A 22,424-nucleotide genomic window follows, 5' to 3' on the forward strand; every position below is an offset into this window, starting at 1 on the left:
CATTTTCAAGTATTAAAAATCAGTTCTAATACATTTTTACATGTTCCTGTGAACGCATGCTGTGACATCAGTATACATTTAGTCCGTGGAGGGTACATGTGCAGGTACAGATCTGCATGACATGAATGTGCATTCGTTGTGTCTGAATATTCATTTAAAACAAGACACTAACTCACTCATGTTTAGTGATTTATTGAGGAACTTCATGTAAAACTATCTGATATTTGGCAGCAACCCTGGGTAATGATTCACGTCGTCACGCAAAACTTGTCACACGCCTTTGTAATTGTATGAACTCATAAAGAAGTGAATTGGATTCGCGTATCTCGCTCACAGCGTCAGTTGGCGGAACGAGGGCAACATTTTTGGTCCCCCTGGTTTCCGTAGTTCACTGTTAGGGCGTCACTCGGTACCGCAGCAGCTGCTGCGTAGGAGCCAAGTACCAAACAACACTGCACTCGTAGGCGTCTCTTACATAAAAAAATACTTCACATAACTCGCTGAAATGAATTCAGTGGACGGCAGTGGCTCACCGAGGAAACGCACAATTTCTCGGGGAATGAGTGAGGATGAGTCTCTCCTGAGCATTATAAAAGAGGTGAGCGGAGAAAAATCACGTGAGGCGGCGAAACGGTAAACACCGGAGCTAAAGCTAACTGTTACTGATGCAACATTTAAAACGAATAATGTTAAAAATGTATTTTTTATTTAGTTTTGTTTTTGTTAGTTTCAATCTTAATGTTTAAACAATTGAAATAATTTTGGTCTTCGGGTCTATGGCGTCACTTCTACTTCCCCATATTAGCTCACTTGCTAGCTTGTTGTGTTTTTGTTGTGATGTTAATTTGGACTCTGCGGTTTGTTTTGATCAGGCGGAGAGCTCATCCAGACGCCTGATCCGAAGCGAAAGCCGAACAGGATCTCTCCGGAAAAGGACTGACAGCCAGGTAAGAATAATCTGTACAAAATGGTGTAAACAATGCTTATCGTGATTTACTCCACCCAGTCTGACAGGGTTTATTATCACAGCGACATCATCCCAACATGTGCTTTAAAGCTCCAGCTACTTGTCATTTTGAGTAGTTTAATCAGTAAGTGATGAAATGAAAATAAATAAATAAACAAACCTTTAAATTTAAATTAAATTACATTTAAACCTGGTCTAAGCCATCTCACAATTATGAGTTGAAAAATATAATTATGAAGAGTTGAAAGCGCTCTTATTGGTGGGACACAAACTAATGATGTAATAATCATTTTATAAATTATTTATATTTTATATGCGATCCTTAATCTTAATTTAAAACAGTAATGCAATCAACAATTTCAACTGAAAAAAAGTGTGATGGGATAAAAAATAGACAGAAAATATGAAAAACAATCTAGGGCTGCAGCTATCGAATCATCGATCGATTAATCGAGTAATCTATTTTATGACGTTTCAAGTGAATTGAGACTGTGGTCTGCTGCTAAAACCATTAAAAAAACAAGAAAATGATAAAGGGATCAACAACATGTATTAAAATGATGCTGTCTTGTTCCCTGATATTTACAGTTAAATATTTTCTGGAACAAAATTTGACTTACATTTCATTAAAATTTTAGGTTTAATATTACTCATCCGAGTCTAAACATACCTAAATATATTCAAATATTATCAGTAGAATTTAATTATTGCAGTAACATGTAAGCTACTGGAAATTATAATAATATTTATTATCTACTAGAAACAATGTAATGGTGGCATATCTATTTTATTATGTACAGGTTGGCAACATAAACAGTTGGCAGTTTTCTTTAACATGCATTTGTTTTCTTCCAGCAGTCTGACCAGGACCTCCTCATGGGACTTCCAGATATGGTAACTGGTATTCTTGCTATCATCTATTTAAATAGCAGTTATTTAGGGTATCATTCTGATTCAGGTCCAAGATTGAATCACTGTGTTTCAGAATATTTCCTTACATATGTGCGTTCACACGGGGCCTCCCACCCACGGTCGCCTCTGAGTGAGTGCTCCCTCTTCCATTTTTCTGATAATTAATTCATGTGTGTAGCTGGAGCTGCAGGCCAGCTATGATGAGGTGGTGCAGGAGCTGCGTGGGCTGGAGGTGCAGAGAGAGGCTCTGTTGTTCCAGGTGGATGTCCTGCAGGACTCTCTGGAGGGTGTAGAGGAGCTGCTGGCTGAAGCCCAGAGGGAAGCTGGACAGGCTGGTTTGGTATGTGGACTCCTCACCAACATTAGAAAGACACTTTCCATCTGAGCCCTCCGCCTGTTTGTGAAGTTGTGTTTTCTGATGGTGCAGAAAAAAGTCACAATGTTTATTTGTAGGCGCTGGAGCAAGAGAGAGAGGCCAGGAGGAAAATGGAGAGGCTGGTGAGCTCCCTGATGCAGGAAGTGGAGAGATTAAAAGAGGTAAAGAAAATGGAACTGAAAGTAGAACTTGATATAAAAATCACAGATGTTCTGTGTTTGTATTTAAATGGACTGCATGGTGGCGCAGTTGTTAGCATTGTTGCCTCGCAGCACGAAGGTTGCAGGTTCGAAACTCGGCTGCGGCCTTTCTGCGTGGAGTTGCGTGTTCTCCCCATGCATGCGTGGGTTTCCTCCGGGTACTCTGGTTTCCCCCACAGATCACAACATGCACAACAGGTTATAAATTGTAAGTCGCTTTGGATAAAAGCGTCCGCTAAATGAATAAACATAAATGATTCATTATTCAAACCTGAGCCTTTTCTGTTTGTTTATAGTCGTTTTTAAAAGCCTCATAGGTCAAAATAAAAGAGGCGTGATGATGTTTACTTATGGCACAATTTCCCTCTGGATTTTACTGCAAAGCGGTCAGTAAAATAAAGTATCGCACAAAGAAAGATTGCTGTTAAGAGAAGTACAATTCCGCTTTAGCATCTGAGGAAATCATAAATTGTGCTGAAGCTGCTTTTTAAACCACCCACTTCCATAAACGGGTTAATTTTTTACTTGCTGTGATTTACTGTAATGTTACTTAAATCTCTCATAGCCTGCAGCTCATCTGATCACCTTAAAGAAGTATTAAGCTTAAAAAAAACTGTTTTTAATCATAAATATCTGTGATTATAGAAAAAGCAACTTACTTCTGATCAATCAGAAAACCTCAGCTGAGTCCAAACATCAGGATATATATATATAGAAAGGAACCGTGTTTGGGTTTATCTCCAGTGTCTGAACAGCTTATTTAACACTTAATACATTTATGTGCTACTCAATTACTCAGTTTCAAGAAGGTTTAGTCTGAGTTGAGCTTACATTTGAGTTTCCTGTTAGTAAATAAAATGTAATTTAGTTTGATTTAGTTCAATAAACTTAAAAAATAGAACCAAGGTTGAAAAAGTGACATTTTAAATCCTTAAAACTATATAAATGTTTTTAAAAAATGTATATATATGTGTGCGTGTGTGTATGTATAGACGTGTGTGTGTTTGGATTATTAAAGTCATCAACAGTTGTTTTTTTTTTTTTTTTCTTTACAGGAAAGACACAACAAAGCTCCGGTGACCATCATGAATGAACTGCCGTTAAACGTCCCCTCAGAAGTGAATAAAGACCTGCAGAAAGAGGAGAAGGACTCCACGCTACATGGACCTCATGGACAGGACATTTTAGATGGAGGACCGGCTCGAGAAGGTGAAGGAGGCGTCATGATGAAGCTGAAGAGGATGGTCAGTCAGCCTTTAGGCCAGATGCCTTCTCTTTCACTGAACAACATGGTCTCCATCGATGGAGTCCTTCGGAGGCCGTATCAAAACCACGCCTCAGAGGATGGGCGGGATCTTTCTCCAGACAGGAACGACTCTGAGAAAAGTGCCTATGAGGATGCCTCAGCTGAAACTCCCGAGCAGGACAAGCTGTTTCCAGGTGATGAAGAGCTGCCTCATGATGTAGAGAACAAAGAGAAGGGTCCTGACAACGGCCAAACCCTGGAGCTCAACAACACTGATGCCTGCATTTTGTCTTAATTTTTTAAGATTAGCGACATTTATTAGCTATTTGGTACAAATCGGGATCTTTTTGGTTTAGCCCTTTATATTACACCTTCTTTGTTTTAGCCACTTTGAGCTGAGCAGCAAACCAGCTGGTTTCAGCTTCTCAGTGGTGGACTTTTGCCTTTTTAACAAAGTTGTTGGGAAATCTTTTTAGATCTGCACTGAAGCCTGTCGAAGTTATCTTCAGGAAAAGTAAAAAGGTTCTTTTTTTTATCTTTTTCTAACTGAATATTTGCTGTTCAAATCCCCAACAAAAAGATCAGGTTTGAGAGGGTTTTATTTTCTTAACGTTTTACTTTTTTCTACTTAGTTGCCAAACATTTTCTTAAAAGTCTGTCTTAAAATTTCATTATTTTTTTACATGAGGATAATTAGGGGTGGGTTTTGGGCTTTTTCTTTGGCACAATGCTAATCAGGATTTATCTGTATACAAAACACCTTCAGTTTTGTATCCACGTTATTGCTTGATTTGAAAACCTAGACTGAAACACAGATTAGTTCATTTGCAGAAGGTTCAAGTCATATTTACATAGTTTTTTACTGGATTTCATAACTTTCTCCCTTTTATCCGAAATACAGTTTTTCTAGATTTGCTTTTAATTTGATGGGACTTTTTTTTTTTTGGCACTTTTTGAAGCGGTTTAACATGTCTAATACATCAGCAACAACATTCCTTCTCCAAACAAACGCGTCAGACAGGAACAATAACTGACTCGTTGCACATTAAACACACACTGTTTTGCACATTTTTAGATGAAACTTGCTGAAATGAGTCACTTTGGTCTGATTGCTGTAAACCTTTTGTATTTTCACACATTTTTCTGTAAACTTTCACCTTATTTGTGACTTATTTAGCATGACATATTTTGTTATATACTTGGAACTTTGCACGCTTATAAAATATCATATTTATTCCAGAAAACTGACTTTTGAAGGGATTTAGATCAGGTTCATGTTGTTTTTTATACACTGTTTCTTATTTCCAGGGAAACAAAAATAGTTTTAGTTCTGAACATATCAAGCAAGAATAAATACTTGGTAAATGCTTCTATTATAGAAATGCTGAAACATAAATATATACATATATATATAAACATGAATATCTGTAGAGCATTAGCTGTTTCTGTCATGGTAAAAGCAGCACGTTTGTATCTCGTCTCTGACATTCCTGATTTGCCTGGTGCTGGTTTTCACTTGATTGTTTACCGTATTTTGCTGCCAAGATGCACTAAATATCCGCTCAAATGCCTTGTTGGCGTTTTTCCTTCACAAAAAGACTGTAGTGCTGTTATACTGAGCTGTAGTCGGTTTATAAACAAACTTTTTATCATGAAACAAATGATCTGTTGTTGGATGTAGATCCGGTCAAAGGGATTTTGTTTATCAAGTTCATAAAATCCCTTAAATGTTGAGGAATCAGATGTTTGGGTTTTACTTTTGTCCTTTATTCTGATTCGATGCCTTTTGTTGGTTTTTGGTCTTTTTTTCTAAGCTTTGAAATGTTCAGCTGTAAAGGTAAAGATGATTTTTAATCCAAATAAAAAGATGAATAATGATTTATTATTTGTGTTTGCTTATTTCCACACTCAGAGGAGCAGTTTAAATAGAGGAAATTATTTCACAACCAATTTAATGATGTTCAAGGGTGAAAAACAGAAAATAGCGAAGATGCAAGTTAGCTGTGACTTGAGATAGAAAACAGATTAAAATCCCTGAAAGCTGTCTTTGGTTGTTACGTTTTTCCAACAGGTGGCAAACTGTTAAATATAATCAGTGATTTCTGACATCCCCTCTGTGCAGAATAACTGCCCATGTTTCATTTACAAGTTTTAATGTTTTTATTTTTATCTTCTAAAGCTGATTGTACATAATTGCAAAACCAACAAAGCTGTATTAATTTTGCACAAACAAAGCAATATGACAATAAACATTAGTAAACAAATCTGAGGTATTTGGCTGCAGAAAGCAAATCAGTAGAATGCAGAAGGAGATTTGACTGCAACAGCTGGTTTGTGATGAGCATCAGAACAGCCCTTTCTCTTTCTTCAGCTTGGCCTGTTTCCACTGCGGCATCTTCTCAAAGTCCTCTTTGGTGACGCTGAAAAGGCTGAGAAAGTCGGCTTCACTCAGGTGTTTCTGAAAAACAGGTTAGAGACTGAAAATCAAAGAGGGAAGAGCGTTTTGTAAACTTACAGCTGGATGTTATACATGAAACTAAAGAAATGTGGTAAAGGCTGATTTTCTTTTTTAAAAGAATCACAAATAAAATGTTTTGATCATTCTATGAAACATCATTCAGAGTGTTCAGAGGCCCACAGAAGATGTTTAGGAGTAATTATGAGATGATTTCCCCCATACATTTTCCATATGACAATATTTTATTATTCCAGAAGCAGCACACACCTCTCTCTCGCTGGGGTTGACTCCTTGAGGAAGCTCGTTGGCTTTCTTGTTCTGCAGAAGGTCGAGTGAAAACGACTGAAAGACCTTTTCCTTCTCTGGGTTTTTTTCCTCCTGGGAAAAAAAAAGACAGAAACATTTATTCTGTGGATCAATAATAGAATTTACCACACGACTGTTGCTTCCTGAACTATAACGTTTTAGAAAACAGGAAGAGTAGAAAACTGTTCTCACTCTTATTTCTCGTCATCGTATCACAAGTCTTGCTTCTGAAAATCCCATAAAGGCAACAGAGCTAACGTTCGTCATGATTTGCTATTGTTGAGCGCGCGTGCGTGTGTGTGTGTGTGTGTGTGTGTGTGTGTGTCTGTTTTTTCAGCTCACTTATCTGTACTTCATTTATCACCCAGCAGCTTATTGTCCACTATTCTCTCTCCCAGTGTTTATAGTCCATGGTTTCTTTCTTTTTTTCTTCCATAGTCAGATGATCCTGTCGCCCTGTGTAGAGGTACTCTGGTTCTTGTTCTCTGAGGTATTTGAAGCTTAGATGTTTCTTCATTTTAAGGGGCATTTTCCTCTCAGGATCATTCCAAGTACAGAAAACCCATAAAGATGCAAAATGCAGAGACTCCATTTGAAAAGCTGAAGAAATAACATACCACATGAACAATAACGGGCGCTGCAAGATCTTCCAGCTCCTCCTTCAGTGTTTCATAGCTTTTTCCTCCCTGAAATGCAGAAATGTTTTATCTATATTACATTTTATTTTTGGGATATTGAAGCAGTTCTGTTTACATTTAAAAATTCTGAAACTCACACTCCATTTTGTGGGATCCCAGGCTGTAAACCAGCCAGTAAAGGTGGGGGGTTCAAATCCTTGCTTGATCAGGACGATGGGAGTGTCTGGGTCTCTGTCTCCTGGGTGGGTGATCAGGTACTCCCGACTTGTGGTCACTGCTTCTTTACGCTCCTGCTCATTAGCCTCTTTACCAATCCAAAGAAACAGCTGAGACAACAATAATTAAAAAAAAAACATTTAATGGTGGGGCGGAAGATGTTTCTCTGCAGGATTTTTTGTAATATTGCTTGGAATTTTTTTCACTTACACATGGAAACCAATATAATACATTTTGTCAAGAAAAATCACAATTTTAATAACCTCTGAAATAGAATAGAATAGAATAGGCTTTATTAATCCCACAGTGAGGAAATTCACTTGCAACTTTTTTCATATTTTCAAATAATTTTCTTGAGCTAATATGTGCTAAAATGATCCTTTGCATAGTTAAATAAATGTCAATCAGATCCCACCTCCCCCCATGGCCAGAATATCACACTTGCAACTTCAGAGTTGCTGGTCAGATCCGTGCTGGAGGGGAGGAGTTGTAGAGTGGAGTGGAGTTGACATGGTGGAGCTGCAGTCTGCTTCCAGCACGTTTCATGCATGTTTTAGATCATGAACACAGCTGATTTGTTTGGTTTAGTGATGAACCACTCCTCTAGAAACTAATGAAGGCTGAGGAGACATTTCAGCTGTTAGATTAAGGTGTTAAAAAGACGAACGCACAGCGAGGAGATAAGTTTAATTTCTGTCTGGTATAACCACAGTGAATTAATATCACACTAGGGGGTACTACAAGCAAGCTAAACTGCCTAGTATCCCTTTAAAGCAGCACATACACTTAGAGTAATAGGTATAAATAATACAGGTAAATACACAAAGGCATTAGGCTATTACTGTGTTACCTTCAGCACTCCAGAAATAGACTAAAAATAGAGTTTCTAAGAAGAAACTGCAAAAAGACACAGACATATAAGTGCATCTGGGTATTACACAGGTATTTCACATGCACTGAAAACAGCAGTGATGGAGTGTGTATCAGGATAATTACAGTAGCATTAAGCTGTGGATTTATACAATCTTACTGCAGTGGGAAGGAATGATCTACGGTAGAGCTCTTTTTTACATCTTGGGTGTCACAATCTACCGGTAAAGGAAATGTGTAATCCAGGTAAAACCTCGTCCAGTCATTGTGAATGTCTCATTCCTAATAATTGGACCATAATCCATCCGTCACACTGCTGCCCTGACTTACCCCTACTTCACACCGGAAGCATCAGTGGAGCGGAGCGGCAGCAGAAAAACCACGGAGACTGGCTTTCAACTTCCAAATATTAACAAAGAAGTAGAGGAAGACGAAGAAGAGACGCCTTAGCCTTTTAACTTGTAGCACAATGTTAAACATTTAGAGCCTAAGTTAAGACTAATTTATTTGTGGCAATGTTCTCAGCTAAATGGTGTCAAGTCCCGATAACTCCCATTTGTGTTCCAAAATGTGGATTCTGGTTTGTGGTAGTCGGTTTTCTGTTCACTGTTCGCTGATCGTTTTAGAGCAGCTGAGTACACCTCGTGGAGATTTTTCATTATGAAGAGCAGGAAAATGATGAAATGGGGCGTCAGAGATTTGTAAACACTCTCCAGCAGGCAAAACCAGCCCAAGTCAGGCAGCAATCAGCTCAGTGTGATGTTTGGACATTGGATTACTTGAACCGAATGGAATTTTTTTTCACAATAACAGATTTTCATGACCATAAACGAGCAAAGATAAGACTTAATTTACACTTTTGTATTCATGAAATTAGCTTTGTTTTGCTGCTGTGTCGCTCCAAGAGTTTTGCAGGTAGAGTAATGGTGCTTGTATTGTTGTAAAGAGGAGAGTCTGGGCTTTAATTTAAACAGCTGCTTCTGTGGATAGGATCATATTGCATTGTCGTTATGTGTATTTATTTAGCTTTTTTCTGCCTTTTGACTTAGCGGCTTATTGTCATTGGGTATTGTTGAGGTCTCTAGTTCCATATGCACATATGTAGTTACACACACACACACACACACACACACACACACACACACACACACACACACACACACACACACACACACACACACACACACACACAGATCTCCAGTTACACATGCACAAATCTAGTTGCACACACAGATGTTTTTTAGTCTGATTACTCTCATTAGAATTGTGATTTTCCGTGTTCTGGAGGTGTGACTAAGGGTATGTTTAAAAAGTAGCTGTCTCCAACATCTGTTTCAGGAACTCCAACTCTACCTTTAAGCTGACACAAAGAATTGATATTTGTTTGTTAGTATGCTTTGACCTACCTGATCCCACGTATCCAACAGCATGACATCATCCTCACACAGGTCGTCCTGTGTGAACTGAGTTATCTCAGATACAATGAAACGGCCCGTCTTATTGGAGCATTCAAACAGGCGCGGCGCATGGTCAAAAACCACCTGCTGTAGTCTGCAGAAAACAACACTAGCTTGTATGAAGGTGCCAACAAATGTGCTTTCTTTACTAATGACTTAGTAGCTAATGTGAATATAATCATCACTACCTCTTTTCACTTGCATAGGGAGCTTTTCCTCCAAGGAACTCCCAGAATTCAAAAGGCTCCTGACCCTCTGCCACAATCTCCTCAAAAGTTCTCTGTGAGCCTTTACCAATCACAGCGCTCACCTCTTTGGCCATGGCTCTCTCATCCCCGCTTGATCCCTAAAGAAGAAGAAAGCAATCAGTCTGAAATAGTGAAATCTGATGATACTAGTTTAGGCTGGATGCCAGTGCAAAAGTTTTAAATGACCTTTCTTTCTTTCCCAAGGAGTCAGGCTTACTTGTCATCTCTCACTAGTTGTTTTTGTTTGTACTTGAACTTTTTTTTCATTAATTGGTTAAAAAAAATACATTTATACATGGTGTTGTTTTTTCCCCTCGGTTCCTGTCGTTTTAGCTGAACATATTTTACAGTGCAAAATATAGAGAAATTTCTAAATTTACAACCTCCTTGTTTCCTGGTTATTATTATTTGTTCATGTTAGTTCATATGCTGGAAAGCTATTGAACGTGTGAACATTGCTTTATTATTTATTGTTTTAATGTATTTTCTGCACAGCACTTTGTTCCTGTGCTGGGTGTTTTAAAGTGCTTTATAAATAAATGAACTGAACTGAACTGAACTGCTTTTTCCCCTGTACCATTTTAGTCTTACTCTTTATTCTTATTTTTTATCTTAGATCTGTTGATATTACTCATGGAAATACTTTTTTAGTCAAGGCAATGCCGCTTTATTTGTATGGCACATTTCAAACACAAAGGCAATTCAACGTGCTTTACTGAAGCAAAAACAGCAAACACAAATAAATCAAATGAAGAATATTCATTTCAGATTTAACAAACAGATTAAAGGCATAGTAGAAGGGTAGCAGTTACAGTGCAGAAAGTGCAGCATAACAAACATTTATTCAAAGGCTGATTAATGAGTGAAGGTTTTTAATTCTGATTTAAAAGTTTCTATAGTTGGGGCACATTTGAGGTCATGAGGAAGCTGATTCCATCTGTGTGCAGCGCAGTAGCTAAGCTGATTGGTTCTGACCCGAGGTTCCACCAGCTGACTGTTTCCTAAGGATCTGAGAGCCCTGTTGGGTGTGTATATAATGGAAGGAGATCCAACATGTACGTTGGCCCCATGCCACTGAGGGAACTAGTAGAAGCACTTTGAAGTCGATTCTGTAGTTTACTGGTAACCAGTGCAGAGATTTAAGAACAGGAGTGATGTGCTCGGTTCTCTTGGTTCTTGTTAAGACTCTAGCAGCAGCATTCTGAATAAGCTGCATTTGTTTTACAGCTGTTTTAGGAAGACCAGAGACCAGTTCTCTAGGTCTTGTTTTGACATAAGACCTCTGAGTCTTGCTAATTGATGGAGATGATTAAACACTGATTTAGTTCATGTGACCAGTGAAGCTCAGGTCTGAATCAATGGTAACACCAAGATTTCTAACCTGAGTCTTTGTCTTGATTCCTTTGGAGCTAAGTTGAGAAATAACTTCCATCCTATTCTTCTTATTTCCTAAGACAATAACTTCAGTCTTGGCTTTGTTTAAGTGGAGGAAACTTGATTGCATCCAGTCATTAACTTACTTTAGGCACTGACAGAGCAAGTCTAAGGGACCAGATTCATTTGGTGATAGAGCTAAGTAGATCTTGGTGTCATCATAACTGTGATAGGCAATGTTGTTATTGTTTATGACCTGGCCCAGTGGGAGCACGTAGAGATTGAAAAGCAGTTGTCCAAGTATCAAGCCTTGGGGGACACCGCATGTCAGGGTAATTTGCTTTGATCTGTGTTCACCAGTGGAAACAACGTAACTCCTGTTTGCGAGGTATGATTGAAACCAATTATGGACTGTGCCTGAAAGTCCCACCCAGTTCATTAGTCTATCAAAAAGGATGTTGTGGTCAGACCATTTTTTGCAATGAATTTAATTTTGAATTTAATTTTACATTTTAGTTAATGAATTCATTAATTGTGTGTATTAAGGACCTCTGCCCTGACCTGGAGTTAGTAATCCACCCTTTTCTAGTCAAGGACCATGGCCATGGATTTGCCAGATTAAAAATAGACACCAGGTAAAATCTCAGGTCCTTAATGAAAAAACATGAAAACATAATAAATGATACATTTACGGTATTAGAAACGGTTTCTTTTACCTTTCCACACCACAGAAAAATCCCTAAATTGCTGCTCAATAGGAACACATCATTGGAGTTCAGAGAGGAGGCCAGGGCTGGAACCTCGATGGTTTTTGTGTTGAATGAGTCAAAACCGTGAACCTGGAACAGCCTAACTGGAGGCTCTGGCTCAGAAGACCCTTTTCTAGAGGTCCCCCCCTAATGGAGAAAGAGCCAAAGATGTGTCTTTTAGATAGATATAAACTGTTTTGAATAAATAATTAGAATTGTAGTTTCAGTCTCACTTCAAAGATGACCATTTTTCCCTTGAACATCGCCATGAAGTGCCTCGGCTCCTTGCCCATCGTTACTCTGACTTGAACCGGCTCATCGTTGTACTTCTGATCCAAATTGACAGCCTGGAAGGCCGAGGCTGCCAGTTCATCCTGTGTAGCGTGACGCCCCTGTAACGGCGAGCACACCCATGTCAATACTGTGACTTTATGATTCACAGATCATCAAACATCCAGAGTGCTCTTCCTCACCTGCCAGATGTAGAGCAGGTAGCACTTCTTACTGTTCACCAGATATGTGTAGAGGATGAGGTAGCAGTCTCCTCCGTAGAAATACCCATATGTCTTTGGGTCCACTGGGACCAGCTCCAGATCCTCAATCCGCCACACCTGGATGAATCAAAGACAAATGTATTCCAGATTATCTGTGATGTAAAGATGGCTGCAGTGAAAAGCTTCAAACTTTTTATTCCCCAAAAGGCTAAATGGTGTAATTACAGTTAGCAAAAAAAGCCCAGAAACGCCTGCATCAGCACGGACAGGTCTGCTACTACAGATTTCCTGATATTTGGACACACTGCCTCTGATTGGATAACAGCAATGCAACTCTACCACCGACTCTGTTTGCTCTGCGACATTGATGTTTTATCGCCACAAATAACACAAGCTTGGAGGAGCTTCTGCTATGTGGTTGAGTTGATAATGCTAACAGTTAGCTTCTGTTAGCTGAGACGTTCTCTGCTGATTCTGGATGCTAAAACAACAACAGCCCTCTTCATCATGAGTATAGGTGAATCCAAGCAACCGCTTGACGTGGATCTGTCAGGCTTTTCAGATCCTAGAGTTTCACCATCTATTATCTATCAGAAGCTAACGCAGGAGATAGGTGTAGGAGACTATTTTTATATTCAGCCTATTGTTATACTGTCAGAAGCAATCGTTAAAATTTTTTTCTCAGTGATCCTTTAAAGAAAATCCACAAATGCACTAGGGGTTTCCAACTCAAACAGGACATGTACCTCCACTTGGCCCGTCCCGTTGTCCACCATCCTTTCCTGTGCAGCAACTTCTGGCATGGTGTGCATCAGCGTAGCATCAAATTTCTCCTGAGTGATGTGAGCTTAAACAAATATGACATTAAAATCACACCGCTATGAAAAGGCACAGTTATGTTTCTGTTTTTATCTTTTGGAGTTGTCTTGTGCTGTGGAGGTTCCCTCTCACCAACTTTTCCCTTGGTGTTCACTTTCCCAAGACCTTTAGTCTGATTTTTCACAGTCCACCTCTGGAAGAGCTGCTGGAAGAGAGCAGACTCTGCTCCGTCGTTCACTACTTCCACGTTGGTGGTGATCGGGTAGTTTTTAGCTTTGATGAAGTCCTGTAAAAAACAGCCGGTCACAACAGTGGAATTAAATAAGAGCTGGATCAATTAGGGAAAAGAAAAAGATGTTGTGTTGCTCACCAAAGCTCTGGACATGGCGGCCTGTCTTTCAGCTTTATTGGCTTTCTTCCCTTTCCAAACAAAAATCTTTGCCCCTCCTTGATCCAGGATGTAGCAGTCCTAAAAGGAGATGTCACCATCAACGCATGTCCTAGTTTGGTGAATCGATCATTGGATCATGACACTTTATAGTGATGCATTGACTCACATCGTGATTGAGCAGATCTTGAACCAGAGGCCGGGTGGCAACCTCTGTGACCGTCATCTGACCATCCTCATCAGACACACTGAAACCAAAAGACACAATCGTGTAAACAAAGCTGAACAGGGATCGGTCCTCACTCAGAATAAATATATCTGAAACAGGAAGGAGCTCACCAGTAAAGAGTGAGGTTTGCCTTTGTTTCCTGGTCCACTACTTCATCCGGCTGACCATCTGTGAGCTCACAGGATCGCTCACCGAGAACGCTGTTCATGACCTGCATGTTCTGAGAACAGCTGCCCTCTGCATCGCCCTCGATCACTCTGACATCCACCCGACCTCCTCGCTCTCTGTCCCGGATGTCTTTGGCCAGCAGCATGCCCTGAGGGAGACATACAGGTATGGTTAAAGAAAGGAATTAAAGTTGTTGTCATTGTTCAAAATATCTCATGATTCAAGAAACCCTAAGCACATATTTCAACTCTCTACATGGTGAAAACTCACTGTGCTTCGCCTAAAGGGGCCATATCATAAAAAATCCACTTTTTGGAGCTGTTTACCATTTATATTGTTATTTCACCATGAAAAAACACCCATCCATCCATCCATCCATCCATTGTCATCTGCTTATCCGGAGTCGGATCGCGGGGGCAGTAGCCTAAGGCGAGAGACCCAGACTTCCCTCTCCCCAGCCACTTGGGCCAGCTCCTCCGGGGGAATCTCAAGGCGTTCCCTGGCCAGGTGAGAGACATAGTCCCTCCAACGTGTCCTGGGTCTACCTTTAGGTCTTCTCCCGGTTGGACGTGCCTGGAAAACCTCACCAGGGAGGCGTCCAGGAGGCATCCTGACCAGATGCCCGAGCCACCTCAACTGGCTCCTCTCGATGTGGAGGAGCAGCGGGTCTACTCCGAGCCTCTCCCGAATGACCGAGCTTCTCACCCTATCTCTAAGGGAAAGCCCAGCCACTCTTCGGAGAAAACTCATTTCGGCCGCTTGTATGCGCGATCTCATTCTTTTGGTCACTACCCAAAGCTCATGACCATAGGCGAGGGTAGGAACGTAGATCGACCGGTAAATCTAGAGCGTCGCCTTCTGGCACAACACTCGCATCACTGCAGATGCAGCACCAATCCGCCTATCGATCTCATGCTCCAGTTTTCCCTCACTCGTGAACAAGACCCCGAGATACTTAAACTCCTCCAAATGGGGCAGGACCTCATCCCTGACCCGTAGAAGACATTCTACCCTTTTCAGAATCAAGACCATGGTCTCAGATTTAGAGGAGCTGATTCTCATCCCAACTGCTTCACACTCAGCTGCGAACCGCTCCAGCGAAAGCTGAAGATCACGTTCTGATGAAGCCAACAGGACCACATCATCTGCAAAAAGCAGAGACCTGATCCTCAGGCCACCAAAACAGATGCCCTCCACACCTTGGCTGCACCTAGAAATCCTGTCCATAAAGGTTATGAACAGAATCGGTGACAAAGGGCAGCCTTGGCGGAGTCCAATTCTCACTGGGAACGAGCCTGACTTACTGCCAGCAATGCGGACCAAGCTCTGACACCGGTCATACAGGGACCTAACAGCCCATATCAGAGGGCCTTGTACCCCATACTCCCGGAGTACCCCCCCCCCCCCCACCCCCCCCACAGGGCCCCCCGAGGGACGCAGTCAAATGCCTTCTCCAAATCCACAAAACACATGTAGACTGGTTGGGCAAATTCCCACGCACCCTCCAGGATCCCCCTAAGGGTATAGAGCTGGTCCAGTGTTCCACGGCCAGGATGAAAACCACATTGTTCCTCCTGAATCTGAGGTTCAACAATCCGACGGACCCTCCTCTCCAGAACTCCTGAATAGACCTTACCAGGAAGGCTCAGGAGTGTGATCCCCCTGTAGTTGGAACATACCCTGCGGTCCCCCTTTTTAAATAAGGGGACCACCACCCCGGTCTGCCAGTCCAGTGGGACTGCCCCTGATGTCCACGAGATATTGCAGAGCCGCGTCAGCCAACACAGCCCCACAACATCCAGAGCCTTAAGGAACTCCAGGCGGATCTCATCCACCCCTGGAGCCTTGCCACAGAGGAGCTTTTTAACCACCTCAGTGACCTCAGCACCAGAGATTTGAGAGGCCAACCCAAAGTCCCCAGACTCTGCTTCCTCACTGGAAGACGTGTTGGTGGGATTGAGAAGGTCTTCAAAATATTCTGCCCACCGATCCACAACGTCCTGTGTAGAGGTCAGCAGTACACCATCCCCAATATAGATAGTGTTGGTAGCGCACCCCCTCCAAGGTCTCCAAAAAGGGTGGGTAGTCTGAACTGTAGTTTGGTGCGTAAGCACAGACCAGTCAGAACCCATCCCCCCACATGTAGGCGGAGGGAGGCTACCCTCTCATTCACTGGGGTAAACGCCAACGTACAGGTACCAAGATGGGGGGCAACTAGTAGCCCACCCCTGCTCGGCGCCTCTCAGTGGGAGCAACTCCAGAGTGGTAGAAAGTCCAACCCCTCTCAAGGAAACTGGTTCCAGAGCCAGAGCTATGAGTTGAGGTGAGTGCGACTATATCTAGTCGGAACCTCTCTACCTCACACACCAACTCAGGCTCCTTCCCCACCAGAGAGGTGACATTCCATGTGCCAAGAGCCAGCTTCTGTAGCCGAGGATCAGACCGCCAAGGACCCGCCCTCGACTACCACCCGTCACACACTTTACCCGACCCCTTTGGCCCCTCCCACGAGTGGTGAGCCCATGGGAAGGGGGACCCAAGTTTTCTCTTCGGGCTGTGCCCGGCCGGGCTCCATGGGTGAAAGCCCGGCCACCAGGCGCTCGCCAACGTGCCCCACCTCCAGGCCTGGCTCCAGAGGGGGGCCCCGGAGACCCACGTCTGGGCGAGGGAACACGGTTTCCATTTATATGATTCATCATAAGAGGTCTTCGGGCTGCTCTTTGATCCCTCGTAATGAAAAAACACTCAAACCCATTTTGGTTGCATTCATGCTCACATGCAAAATTTGAGTTTTACTTTGAAAATCCTGTAAATCCTCAATGGAAACTTATTTCATCATCAGGCCCTGCTCCTCTTCCGGAAGCTATAGTCTCTGGTCTGAAACCTGCCTTCCCCTGGCCAGCACAGGTTATGTGACTTGGGCGACGGGTGTCCTTTAACAGACTTGGTAGTCCAGTGGTTAGAGCACCAGGCAGACACCTTAACCACTGGACTACCATAGCCAACGCACCGATTGACCTAAGATGCTCTTGCATGCATGTTTTGTTGGAGCGGGTGTGGGCGGAGTTTCACTGAAAAAAATCATTTTATTTCCGGGTATAAATTCAGGCTGATGAAAATAACTCGTATTTAAATGACATCTCAATAGTGCCAACGGTAAATTTTTTTCATATACTGTGCCTACTTTTGCTCTCAAAGGTTTAAAATATGGAAACTTTAAAAACCAAGTTCACTCTTATTTTCAATAAATTTGCAGTTTTCTCTAATATGCCGGTTGATCAGCTCAGGCGCTCCTGTTTCAGAAAATAGAACTGAGCCAGAGCAGAAGATGGCAGATTCTGGAGTCATATTTCCTGATATTTCAAAAATGTCTCCTCTGATTGGCTAACAGCAACGTAACACTGTCAATAACTGTTTTCTTCAACATTGATGTTTTACCTTCTTGAATAACACGAGCCTGGAGTTCTGCTGTATGGTGAGGTTGCTAATGCTAACGGTTAGCTCCTACTAGCCAAGACGTGCTCTGCTCTCTTAAGATGGGTGAGTCCAATTTTCCTTGCGATGTGCAAATGACAGACTTTTCTTATCTGAGCGTTTCCCCATCTATTTTCTATTTACAGTTTTAGCCGGCATGTGAAACTCAGTGGGACCGATCACATTTAAAAAATAACAAGTAGGTCTTCAAACATTTTTGCTGCAGCTAAAAATATTTAGCTTGTTATTTTTCCTGCAAAACAAAAATCCTGTTCCATCATTTTGAATGAGCCTGGCTCATGCATCACACCACACATTTGAATACCAGGCAGTCCAACAGCACACTGATGAAAAGCAGTTATTTTGTTTGAGGACCTGTTGAATATCAAAGAAAGGTCATCTACAGCATGACTCAGACATGGCAGAAGTATATAAATCATTTTGGCCTTGGTCAGTTTCTGCACCTCTGATTATAAAATGTTAAGGCAAAGTTTAAATTTTTTTTCCTATAAAAACATTTCCAAAAATAGAGAAATAACAATCCGTTATGTCCTTTTGTTATCTTTAGTTTCCTTTTGAAGCTATATCAAAATGTGGATACTAGTATCAGCTCTTACTTTGAGCCGTTCCTGTTTGTTGCTCTTTGGGCCGTTCCACTGGACAATGGTCTTTCCTAGGTCCAACAGAAAGACATCTCCAAGGTTGAAGCTGTTCCAGCTCACCTCCACCTGAAACAATAAAACCTACATGCCATCTTCTGTCCTTTAAAGCCAAGGAACCTTGGAGAAACGTGGCTCACCTCTTTGGCGACCACTTTCTTGTTCCCTTTGACGTGGAGCAGTCTTTGAATATTGTAGGAGTTGGTTTCGACGTGCTTCATTCCTGTTGCAACTCCACCTTTCTTATAGCTAGAGAGCAGAAACAGTTACCTTTGTGCTTTCCTTCAGGTAAATTCATCAAACATCCGTCACTGACATGATTCCTTGTTTGAAGTAGCCCCTGAAAGTATCGGATTCGTAGTTCTGAACTTCTCTGTACTGCACCGGAGTGGAGCCTAAGAACTCATCCAGCTGTATGGTGTAGACAGCAGCTGCTCCCTGCTCGTCCTGAGAGGACTCCGAACCGATCCAGTAGTGGATGTTGAAAGACACGGCTCCTTTCAGCTTCTGGGTCTGCAGAAGCACAAAGGTAAAGAACGTGTGTGTGCATCAGTTTAACCCAAACTGTTGGGAGCTCTACCCCTTTAACAGGATTTGTGTGTTCCTCATGAAAAATGCCGCACTTTATCATTTACATTTCGTGCCCTCTGGTGGAAAATCTAACAATGGTATTGTTTTTATCACCTGCTGCCACCATGGGCCATCAACCCAAACCTGAAGCTGGTCATATTTCAGTCAATTTGACAGATTTTGTATTAACGTTGATGCCGCAGTAGCCGAGAGTCGTCACACATGATCTGCATGCTAACAGATCGAACTACAACTTGCTTCATCATTAATTTCAAGATTTTACCTAAACGACTACCTTTAAATCTCTGACATGAAAGAGGACATTTGGATTCTTAAACGCTAGGCTGTTTAATTAGTATATAATTACAACATCTACACGTTCCTATACAACCCCCCCACCAGGAGTGATCCTTGACCCCAGACTTACATACAGAAGGACGTAGCTGTCACCCTCAAAGAAATTCCCGTAAGACTTCTCAGGAACTTGAACCAGCTCCATTTTCTGTTGCACAGAAACAGAAGAATCAGTTTAATCTCAAGTTAGTCATCTCAGAAAGAGCAGCAGCTTTCTGCTAAATGATGTAATGATAGTCAAATCAAAGTACCTCAATCCTCCAGATTATAATCCCGGGGTTGCGAGTTACCGCCCTGAATGTTTGCTCCATGTTGCCTCGGTGCGCTCAGTTCTACTAGTTTCTTCTTTGCAAGAAAGCAAGCAAACCATACACTGTTTTGTGAATTAAAATATTTCAGTGTAACACATCATTCAACGATTTCAAAAGTATAAGCCCCACATCTTGTTGATGTGATCAGATCTTACCTGCCAGGTGTGTTTTTACAATTAGCTCATATGGTTATCCAGCAGCTGATTTTTGTCATCTGAAAACAAGAGACCAGCAGTCCTCCTGACAGCTCTGCTGAAAGATTTGCCTGTTTTTGCATTTCAGGGCCTCTCATGATGTCCCGCCCAATCACGGAGGACAAATCCAGATCCCGTAGGCAAATGAGCCAAACAAAAAAAAGCTTTGAGCCATATTCAAATGTACAAACATAGTTACCCTGAGTATGTCTAACAGGTCTGTGTGTCTGATAACAACCACATTTACAGCATGGATGCTGTAAATAAATGATAAAATTACGCTCACGTGATAGCTAAAGCATGTGTGTTGGTTTATAAACTCATCAGTGGAGCTCCTGTACAGTGAAGCTTCATGTTCAAAGAGAAAATGGAGAAACTGGAATCCATCCAACAAACTTCCTGTTTTCTGATGTTCTTCCTGCTTCTGCGATGCTGAATGTGTTGTTTTACAGCTGATAGCGCCGATGCTAATGTGCTACATTTAGGTACAGTTATGTGTCATGATCTGAATCCTTAAAAAAACATTTAGGCAATTTAGAAGAAAACCTAAATTGTTGTTATTTATTTCAGAATGTATCTGCTTGGTGGTTTCCTCCCAGTGAGAAGGTTGCAGGTTCAAATCCCAGGTGCTGCCTTTCTGCATGGAAATAGCATGTTGTCCTCATGCATGAGTGGGTTGACTCTGGTTTCCTCCTACAGATCATAAATGTGCATGAAGCTGTCCCCAGGTGTGAGTGTGACTAGTTGTTTGTCCCTGTGATGGATTGGTCACCGGCCCATGGTGTCCCCCAGTTGTTACCCTGATGCTCAGGACCAGTGGTTTGCTAGAGGAACAAATGATTCAACTCATTTATCATTGGAAATTGATCCATATTCCCATGGAACGCTACGATTTCACCACGCCATGCATAGTTTTTTTCTTCTTTTTTTAAAATTAAAAATAAATAAACAAAGACTAGTTGTGTTTGTGTTTCTGGCTGATAAAAAAACATTTCTGAAACATGAATACATTTCTTTTTTTCCCTCAAAATATTTTTACAATATTACTGTGACTAAAACAAAATATACCCTTTCATTTTTACAATTATGTTTGATTTATTATTGTTTACGTTTTCATTGGTTTACTTTTTTAAACTGAACAGTTCTAAAGCTGAATTCCTGCAGGTGTGGGTACGTCCCACGTTCTCTCCAAATCGAACAGTTTCCTCATCTCTATTGACAGTTAAATAGTTGTTCCCTGTTCTTGTGTTAAAGGTGCAGTATGTAAGAATATAGTGAGAGTTTTACAGCGAGAAAATCCCAAAAGAGTCTAATATTTCAGTCATATTGGAAGGAAGGGTTATACTGACACATATTTCTTATCCAGCTGGCTGTGGGGATTGCCAGTTTTTCTCCTTTCAAAACAAAGGAAGGACGGACGTAACTACTGTTTACCATCAGTGAGTGAGGGGTTGCCGTGTCTCCTGCGAGCTAATACTGCAGCGCTGACAATTGTAATTTGACAACAGCCGGTAAAAAGCTGCAGAGTTGTTTAAAGTGGTTGCAGTAACCAAATTTTACCACAGGATTCCATTTTTACTTCATTTCTACATAATGCACCTTTAAGGGCCAGGGTTTTGTCCTCGACAGCACACTTTTAAATCTCACATCTATAATGTTATCCGGTCTGCTTATTTTCATTTGTGTAACATTTCCCATCTCCGTCCATCTCTTATCCTCACGCTACTGCCGTCCCTTTCATCCTCATCACATCCAGTACTGATTACTCACTTCTCTTTGGTGTCTGCAGCAACCCCCCCCCCCCAGAAACGGCAGCTTCCATGCTTATTTTAAACACATTGCATTTCTTTAGTTTAATTCATTTATATCTAATGCAACTTAAACTGAAGCAAAATACATGCTCAGTAAAATCCAGTCCAAATATATTTATTTCTAGGAGTTTCAGAATGACAAGGAGGAGTAAAATTGGACTTCCTGAAATAACCTCTACACCAAATGACCAATCATGGAAGTAGACTGTCTGATATGCATTGCTGCGGTTTAATTAACACGAACATGCAAACTAATTCTCTCGCAGTTCTTACAGAATGGCATGATCTCTGTTTTGTTTTGCAAAGTCCATTCACCAGAGGCTCGGGGTGTGGTCAGCGTTGGGTTTCATGACCATAGATGGACAGATCAACAAACATCTGTGATCTAACACGTCTAACAACAAAGGAACCTCTCTCGGCTTCTATCATCCTACCAAACATTATGGGACATGTTTCAAACAGCCCACATCTGTGAGAGCGCCACCGTCTGGCTTTTGTTTAGAAAGGTGGACGAGTAATTATAGAGAGGCAGTTTTAAATCTGTCCCTTCTTTTCTCTTTAATTTGGTCCATTAATGACTGTGTTTGTTTGGCTGTTGAGTCACAACTAGAAGACCCTGCAGAAACTTTAGTTTGAGTCCTGTCTCAGTCTCTTAGGTGGTCCTGAGCTTCTTTGGTCTATAAAATACCTGAAAATAAAAATAAAGTTTAGATGAAAACATTAACGTTTACAGTATGTTGCATACTAAAGTTTATTGTTATTGGTCTAGAAATCTCCACGAAGAGCAAATTTGATGTAATGCATCATGTAGAAGAATGATTCAAGGAATTTGAATGAAATTTAGTGCACGAAAGGCAAAAAATACAACTTGACACGAACACCTGGGTGTTCTAATCGGATTAAACTACATCTTTTAAGAACTGCTCAGACAGTACA

At 41.3% G+C, this 22,424-nt stretch overlaps 2 protein-coding genes across 4 annotated transcripts; one reads left to right on the forward strand and one right to left on the reverse strand.

The window, feature by feature from the left end:
• The first annotated feature begins 347 nt into the window (after positions 1 to 347).
• Positions 348 to 5,579, forward strand: si:ch1073-456m8.1 (leucine-rich repeat flightless-interacting protein 2). 2 transcript variants are annotated; one of them, XM_015959711.3, is made up of 6 exons: positions 348 to 598; positions 873 to 947; positions 1,826 to 1,861; positions 2,058 to 2,219; positions 2,333 to 2,416; positions 3,511 to 5,579. In XM_015959711.3, exons 1-6 carry the CDS (start codon positions 506 to 508, stop codon positions 3,994 to 3,996), a joined length of 936 nt encoding a protein of 311 aa, XP_015815197.3. In that variant the 5' UTR covers positions 348 to 505; the 3' UTR covers positions 3,997 to 5,579. The 2 variants fall into 2 exon arrangements, with proteins under 2 accessions (XP_015815197.3, XP_015815196.3); XM_015959710.3 differs by having other exon boundaries at positions 349 to 598; positions 1,823 to 1,861.
• Positions 4,575 to 21,461, reverse strand: avil (advillin). Of its 2 annotated transcripts, none has more exons than XM_015959709.3 (20): positions 19,639 to 21,461; positions 19,424 to 19,514; positions 19,246 to 19,320; positions 18,565 to 18,761; positions 18,389 to 18,497; positions 18,207 to 18,317; positions 14,058 to 14,263; positions 13,888 to 13,966; positions 13,701 to 13,799; positions 13,463 to 13,616; positions 13,258 to 13,358; positions 12,491 to 12,628; positions 12,251 to 12,409; positions 11,985 to 12,164; positions 9,835 to 9,992; positions 9,596 to 9,740; positions 7,241 to 7,429; positions 7,083 to 7,151; positions 6,427 to 6,537; positions 4,575 to 6,159 (listed from the first exon to the last, which is right to left on the reverse strand). In XM_015959709.3, the coding sequence occupies exons 2-20, from the start codon at positions 19,481 to 19,483 to the stop codon at positions 6,046 to 6,048; spliced, it is 2,454 nt and encodes an 817-aa protein (XP_015815195.3). In that variant the 5' UTR covers positions 19,484 to 19,514; positions 19,639 to 21,461; the 3' UTR covers positions 4,575 to 6,045. The 2 variants fall into 2 exon arrangements, with proteins under 2 accessions (XP_015815195.3, XP_015815194.3); XM_015959708.3 differs by having other exon boundaries at positions 19,424 to 19,517.
• Positions 21,462 to 22,424: the final 963 nt, after the last annotated feature.

Source organism: Nothobranchius furzeri, chromosome 3 (assembly GCF_043380555.1).
Source record: "Nothobranchius furzeri strain GRZ-AD chromosome 3, NfurGRZ-RIMD1, whole genome shotgun sequence".
Classification (NCBI taxonomy): Eukaryota; Metazoa; Chordata; class Actinopteri; order Cyprinodontiformes; family Nothobranchiidae; genus Nothobranchius; species Nothobranchius furzeri.

What these genes read in the sequence shown, in the direction of transcription:
- si:ch1073-456m8.1 (XM_015959710.3), top strand. Translation starts at nt 506, where the DNA reads ATGAATTCAGTGGACGGCAGTGGCTCACCGAGGAAACGCACAATTTCT. An exon ending in TCCTGAGCATTATAAAAGAG is followed by an intron (nt 599 to 872) that starts GTGAGCGGAGAA and finishes TGTTTTGATCAG; the next exon opens with GCGGAGAGCTCATCCAGACG. An exon ending in AAGCTGGACAGGCTGGTTTG is followed by an intron (nt 2,220 to 2,332) that starts GTATGTGGACTC and finishes GTTTATTTGTAG; the next exon opens with GCGCTGGAGCAAGAGAGAGA.
- avil (XM_015959709.3), bottom strand. Translation starts at nt 19,483, where the DNA reads ATGGAGCAAACATTCAGGGCGGTAACTCGCAACCCCGGGATTATAATC. An exon ending in TTATAATCTGGAGGATTGAG is followed by an intron (nt 19,321 to 19,423) that starts GTACTTTGATTT and finishes TCTGTGCAACAG; the next exon opens with AAAATGGAGCTGGTTCAAGT. An exon ending in ACCTGCTCTACATCTGGCAG is followed by an intron (nt 12,410 to 12,490) that starts GTGAGGAAGAGC and finishes TCGCCGTTACAG; the next exon opens with GGGCGTCACGCTACACAGGA.